At 38.9% G+C, this 7,504-nt stretch overlaps 1 protein-coding gene across 1 annotated transcript; it reads right to left on the bottom strand.

Moving 5' to 3' along the window:
* Positions 1–1,598: 1,598 nt before the first annotated feature.
* Positions 1,599–2,525, bottom strand: LOC122473109 (olfactory receptor 6C4). The gene has a single exon (XM_043563249.1). The coding sequence runs from the start codon at positions 2,523–2,525 to the stop codon at positions 1,599–1,601; it is 927 nt and encodes a 308-aa protein (XP_043419184.1).
* Between the last annotated feature and the right edge of the window lie 4,979 nt (positions 2,526–7,504).

Raw genomic sequence — 7,504 nt, 5'->3', positions numbered from 1 at the left:
CTTGTCTTGGGTGGCAGCAAGGCAGTTGGATCCTCACAGCTGCCCACTGCTTCTTAAAAGTTTATAAATAGGCTTTAACTGGGTTCAGTCACTTATAACGTGCAGGTGTTCTCCACACCATGTAACTATCTCAAGGTTGTGTTCTTGGAGCAGTCTCTGGGAGTGGGAAAGGCAAGTGGAGCCCACATTCCAAGGATAGGGGAGGGAGGGAGGAGCCTCCAAGTATGGGTCCAGCTTGTGGGTCAATCTGTGGTCATGTCTTTTTGATGATGTTCCCCAACAATTTGTAATAAATTAAAAGGCATCACCAATCTCTATCTTAGTCACCAAAGAAATCCAGATATTCAAAATAGCAATGGCTTTACATAAAAGATGCTTTATTCAAAATATGATGCGCTCTTCAATATTTTTATGGTTCTGGAAATTTTCTCTCATAACAAGTCCAATGCAGCTTGTTTCTTAAATTCCCAAGAAGCATCATTCCACCAAATAATATTACCACATATAAAGCATGTGAACACATCAGATGATGTTTCACTGGTGCTTCAAACAGTAACCAGCATCCTACAATGCATTAGGATATTACTAAAATATTTGCAAGTACTCAGATTTCCAAAAATGTTCTTAGTTCCTTTGAAGTTTAGGCCCATCACCAATTCATATTCAAATTGTTGTCACCTTGAATCCATGTATAGAGTCCTTGGTAGGGTAGTCTCTATTCCCATTTGGTTGCTAACACTCATAGTTTGGAACATTCTAGATATAAAACCATATTAATACTTTATATTCATTTGCAGTTTATGAAACAGGCATCCCTGGCTTATGTTATAAACAAAAGCAAAAACTTGGGGGAAAGTTAAAAGAATGGAGTCATATCACAGAAGGTGTCCTTTCTGATATCTAATAAAAGTAAACAAAAAGGTGAAAATATAATAGCAAAAAAAAAAAATCACCAAAACTACCAAAGAGAGAGAATGGGAAATCTCAGTCATTAACTTAAAAAGATGTCCGTGAAGAAAAGCAATAGATCCTGTGTAGAAGTGGAAGACTTTTAACTTTGGCTCTAGAATACTCTTGGAACCATAACTTCTAGAAAATGGATGGGTAAGTTGATAAAAATCTTGAGGGTTTTCACTTCATTTGGAGAAAAGTGGACCAAATGTATATCCTTTTTGTTTTCCTTTATGGAAGGATAAAAGTTGTAATGGCTACAGCGAAAGGTGAATGAAAAGGGGAGGAGAATAAAAATTATTGACACTTTGATGGAAGCATAGTTTCTAGGGCCCCATGATGAAGAAAAATGGCAATCCTAGATTTTGGCCTCTCTTCCTCTAAATTTTTATTTTTCCACTCTTCTAAATAAGCAATATGTTTTGCCTCTTGAATTTCAAGTGATTTCTGGAAAATAGTTAGTTCTCTCTAACTGTTCTTTTCGTGGATTCTCATTTATCTTTCTCTAATAGCCCCTACCAAGTTATTTTATTTTATTTTTTGTAAGCTTATTACATAAGTATACAGTTTATATACCTTTCTATCATACTAGGCTGCAGATACCTTGAAATTAGGATATATGCCTTTGATTGAAATGTATTCTGTTTTTAAAGCTTCACAATCTTTTTGACGGTGTCCTTGAATGCTTGCTTCACTTGCTGATTTCTTAGAGTGTAAATGAAGGGGTTTAATAAGGGAGTAATTGAGGTAATGAGCACAGCTATTCCTTTGTTGAAAGCGCCTTCTTCTTTTGCTGATGGATTAATGTACATAAACATGCAGCTGCCATAAGAGAGGGAGATGACAATCATGTGGGAAGAACAAGTAGAAAAAGCCTTTGTCCTTTGCTGGGCAGAAGGGATCCTCAAAATGGTCCTGATAATGTATGTATAAGAACATGTCACCAGCACCAGAGTAACCACCAGAGTCACAACTGCCAAGAAGATGACCATCAATTCTAGGAGGCTTGTGTCTGAGCAGGCAAGCTCCAGAAGGGGCCCATAGTCACAGTAATAGTGATTCAGAACATTGGAGGCACAGAAATCCACCTGGCTCATCAGGATGATTGGGGGTAAGATAGCTAGGAATCCTCCTAGCCAGGAGCAGAACACGAGTTGTATGCAGACTCTGTTGCTCATGATGGTCAGGTAATGCAGGGGTTTGCAGATGGCAACATACCGGTCATAGGACATAGAAGCCAAGAGGTAAAACTCTGTTGCCCCAAGGAATATAGCAAAAAAATATTGAATCAAGCATCCAGCAAAACTGATGACTTTATTTCCTGTTGTCACACTGGTCAGAAATCTGGGAATAAAAATGGATGTGAAGGAAATTTCTAAGAAGGAGAAATTCCGGAGGAAGAAATACATGGGGGTCTGGAGGTGAGGGTGTACCCGAGTGAGAATGATGATAGTCAGATTTCCTAGGACACTTAACATGTAGGTGAGGAGCAGAAAGATGAATATCACAATTTGGACCTCAGGTTGATTTGTGAAGCCCAACAGAATGAAATCAGTAAACGTCCTATTTTTCATTGTTGACCCTTTGGAGATCTGAAGGAAAAAGGTGACTGATGAAAAATGAGCTTTCTCAGGGTAGGAGAGACAAAGCTGATAGTAATGAATCATGTCATATATTACTCTCTATTCAGTTGTCCCAAAACAGTATCACATTGCAGTGGCCTTGGCTCCATGGAAGCCCGATATCTTCCATGTGAATGACCTTAATCCTAAAGTCTTTTTAATTCCCCAGTTGATATGTTTTTGGACACTTAACAGAATCTGTTACAGAATACTTACTCATTTTACCCCCAGGAGAATATATTTTGAACCTATCCTTTAATCCCCAAGTGTTTATAAAATCTCCATATTTAAGTCACTTTCCTCTGACTCCATTAGTTTTTCATACTTCTGTACTCTTGGTGGAAGTTTTTCTATCAGATTCTGTTTTTTTGTGATTCCCTTTCTCCTTGTGCTCTTTCCCCTTCCCTGTACCATTTGACACTTCTCTGGCTATCTTCCATAGATCCTCATCTCCATAATTGTCCAAACCTCTGACTTCCTTGTTTCAGCAACCAATAGGAAATTCCCCACATGGATATGGTTGAAGGTTTTGATGTATAAGTGATTTATTCTGCACCCCTATTTCTTTTGAAGCATAAATTTGTAATAGACCTTTAAGACTTATGATCTTTGGTTCAGTATATCTCATATTGTGAGCATATTTTGGTACATGGACAAGGCTATGGTGTCAATAAATCGTATTTATTAGCATTTCTTATATGTTTCTCTGCCATGTATATTTGGAATATATCTCTGAGAATAGAGATCTTGAGATACCCACAGGAAGCATCTCAGTGTGGATTTTGCTCAAAGTCTTAAAGATTTCTTAGTGGCAAACTAAGGATGACAGTTTCTCTCTTCTTGGCATAGAAACAAGGAAGAGGGACTTTTTTGTTTCTGACAATGAGTCCTTTGTAGATAAATTGGTAACCCCCAAGGAAAGAAACTTTGCCAGTGGCATCCTGCATACATTTTTAGATTTTTCTGAGTCAGAAGCAAAGACAATGTAATGTAAAAGGCCCTTCTAATTCACATGCATACGGGTAAGAAAAAAAATCATATCCTCACAATCATTCTTATCAATCTCCCCATAATTCCATATGCTGTTGGAGGCACTAGGCACTATTAAACATTGACCTGGATTCCCCTACAGCCCTCCCTTCCCTGTTTGTACTAACCTCTGGTCTGTGGCAAGTACTGCATTTTCATCCAGATTTTAGTGACTGATTGACCTCATGATCCACATTTATAGAATAATAACATCAGTGACTTTAAAAACATACAGTGCTCATACCCTTGACAATCTGAATGACTGTAGTGGGACGTTTATTTTGTTGATCCTAAGAGGTAAGTCAAGGATGAAATGTGCCCTGTGAGTCTTGAGTAGTATAAATTTTAACATGCTGTCTATTGGCTTCCTGTCAACATTCTCCCCTTCACTCTCTTTGTCGCAGGAGTCACTGGCCATAGGTGGCTATTTCTTTATTTTAAGAACTTGAATAATAATTAACCTACAATATTCATTATTTTCAGGTGTGCAACATAGTGATTTGATAATTTTTTAATGTATTATGAAATGATTACCAAAATAGCCTAGTTACTGTCTGCCACCATGAAAGTTCTTACAACATTATTATCACCTATGCTGTACATTACATCCCTGTGATTTATTATTGGAAGTTTGTCCCACTTAATACCCTTTACCTTTCTTACCTTCCTCCCCCTATCCTCTCCCCACTCTGGTAATCTACAGTTTCTTTTGTAGATCTATAAGTCTGTTTCTGTTTGTTGTTGTTGTTGGTTTTGTTTCTTAGATTCCACATGTAAGCATTCCACTTTTCTCTTAATGAAAATACCCAAGTCTGTGGGGCTTAACTTAGGAAGCATATTACCTTCCATTCTATTAATGCAAACCAGAATCAAATGGTACTTCCTGAGAGATAAAGTCCTTCACATATATAATAAAAGAAAAACAAATAAATGAATAACCCCCTACTACAGCAATGATAGAATTAGAAAAGTGGACTTTGATAGATGGAAAATTCCTTAATATTTCTTTTCTAAGAGAGATGATTTTGAAGTTCTTAGAAGGCAGGATATGGGCTTCTTTGCAGTTTCTGTGTTAGGCAGAATGATGCAGGTTTTATCTGCTCTTTTCAGAACAGGCACATGGGGATCAATTCCCTGAAGAAGTTAAACATGCCCTATGGACTTCAGTTCAAAAGCTTCAAATGAACCGCAATTGTTGACAGTTTTAAGAACAAGTTGTAAACATATGGCTGAGGAGACAAGGTCCAGAGAGACCACGATAAGGGTTCCATGAGAGAATCTGCGCAGACAAGAGGTTTGTGAAGTGAGAGCCATGGAGTGAGACCCCTGAGGATTGGTGTGCCTGGCCTACTCATCACTTCTATTATTTCTCCCTTTAATAACCCAATTTGGCCAGTGGTCAAATGTGATATAAATGAATTCACTTCGCAGTGAATTACCATAACCTTAATGCCATCATAGTTTTCATTAAGATCTGCATTACTAATTTTACTAAAATTAATAGGAATCAGCAACTGGAAAATATTTTGTTGTTATAGATTTGGCTCATATGTTGTATTCTATGAATAGCTCTTTACTTTTAAAGGAATGATACATTTTCACTCACCTACCCATGAGACATTTGCCAATGTTCATTCCTTTACACATCTTAACTACATCCAACTTATTCCAAGAACACAGGTATGGCATTAGGTTGATAACATAATGTCTTTCTGCAAGGAAATTCAAGCTCCAGTCAGGGTTGGGCCACTGCATCCTATAAAATTCAAGGCCTGCTTACTTAAGTAAAATTTCTGGACATTACTTGTCAGCTCAGGGATGATCCATACCTGATGCAGTAAGGAACCAACTTCTCACTGACATCAGCACTTACTACTTTAAAGTAGACTCAACATTTACTGTGTTTATTTGGGTTTCAGAAACAACATCTTTTACATTTACATTTTTTATTTAGATTCATTATACTGTTACTCACAAATTGGCTTACTTTGTTTTTTTGAAAAAAATATATTTTTAATTTATTTATTTTTGAGAGAGAGACAGAGTGCAAGTGTGTGTGTGTGTGGGGGGGGGCAGAGAAGAGGGGGAGACACAGAATTTGAAACAGGCTTCAGGCTCCAAGCTGTCAGCACAGAGCCTGGCATGAGGCTTGAACTCATGAACTGTATGATCATGACTAGAGCTGAAGTTGGCCACTTAACCAACTGAGTCACCCAGATGCCCCTAAATTGGCTTACTTTGAATGGTCTATCCAATGACAAAAAGCTCTAGAATCTGTCTAAATTGCAATAAATCAGGGGCATCTGAGTGGTTCAGTCGGTTAAGTGTCTGTCTTCAGCTCAGATCATGATCTCATGGTTCATGGGTTCGAGCCTCACATCAGGCGCTATGGTAACAGCTCAGTGCCTGGAGCCTGCTTCAGATTCTGTGTCTCCCTCTCTCTCTGTCCCTCCCCTGCTTGTGCTCTGTCTCAAAAATCAATAAACATTAAAAAAAAATTAAATTGCAATACATTAGGCACTGTCATTTGTGTCCCCCCCAAAAGCTCCTTCATTGTAGAGTCTTCAACAACCTCCTCACATTCCTTCTGGGGTTTTGGGATCAGCTATGGTGGCCATAAGTTGTTCATGGACTTTTGGCAAGAGACTATTTTCCTCGGCTGAATCCTACACACCATTGGGATGGCAACTGTTGGCTGCATTGTGTGCTCTTGAGATAAATGCTTTCACATGTCCTGAGCTTGTGACTCTCTGGACCCAGTTGCCCATTGTGCCTGTGGTCATTGAGTCAGCACTCCACAAACTTGGCATAGATGCCTCATTTTTAAAAGGAAAATGCTACTTATGGAGCCAACCTGGGCCCTCTGGCATATCCCACCTGTAAGAGGAAGTGGTTTCCACATTATCAGTCCTTTGCTAGATGCAACAGTGCCTGAAGAGGTTACCCTTTTCTTCTATCCATTGGCTACCTAACAACCCCATTGGGATTAATTTAGTGAGTAGGAAAGGGAGTTTGTATTCTTTATAGATGTTAGCATCACCGTCATGCATGGTAGAACCTACTGAAGAGCTACTGCATTCCATTCCCTAACTGGGACATCCCTAATCAAGGATGGGAACTGTGGGTCAGCACAGTTATGTTAGCATTAGACAATGTTCTGGCCAACACTTGGCCCCTTCCTCACATTTTTATAGACTTTAGGGCCATTGCCAATGATATGGTCATCTGATTTGACTAATGGCAGCAATAATAATTCCTTATCTGAGGTGTTCCCCCCCTATCTTTCAAGTAAAGAACTTTAGGGATTTTTTGCCTCATAGATCATCAAAATGCAAATCAAGGCCACACATATTCTCCACATACTAAAATTTAGTTTTCAGGGACTCATTATAATACACAGGTAGATAAATTGGTTTTGATTTCTGAGACACATATTGGCACAGCCTCAGATCTGATGCCACTAACTCTGGACTGGTAGGCTTATGAAATATCAGGCCATGGAGAAGCTAATGCCTTGAAGTCCTGAGAAGAATGAAAGGGACTTCCCCTCTCCTCTGCCATGGGTAACGTAGTGACTAATGTACCTTATATGGGAAAATGTGCCACTGTCTACATAATTGATGAGGCTTAATTCCCTGGGGACTATCCGTTAACCAATGGCAAATAGATTTTATGGGGTCACTGACCCTCTGCAGAAGATACTTACTATTCTCTGACCGTGGTGGTACACTTATAAGGGAATATTACTCGTCTATCCTTATAGACGTGTTACCATTGAAGCCACAACACAAGGTACCAACAAGACACTTCTTATTCTCTTCAGACTTCCAGGCATTATTGATAGTAACCAAGGCACACACTTCAGTTCTCAGAATTCACTGTGTTGGGCTCTTGAAAAGGCA

This window comes from Prionailurus bengalensis, chromosome B4 (genome assembly GCF_016509475.1).
Source record: "Prionailurus bengalensis isolate Pbe53 chromosome B4, Fcat_Pben_1.1_paternal_pri, whole genome shotgun sequence".
Lineage (NCBI taxonomy): Eukaryota > Metazoa > Chordata > Mammalia > Carnivora > Felidae > Prionailurus > Prionailurus bengalensis.
The sequence above is the reverse complement of the archived record's forward strand: the minus strand, read 5'-3'. Positions and strand labels throughout refer to the sequence as shown.

Bases quoted from the DNA above. Each gene is read 5' to 3' on its own strand.
- LOC122473109 (XM_043563249.1), bottom strand. From the start codon at position 2,525: ATGAAAAATAGGACGTTTACTGATTTCATTCTGTTGGGCTTCACAAAT.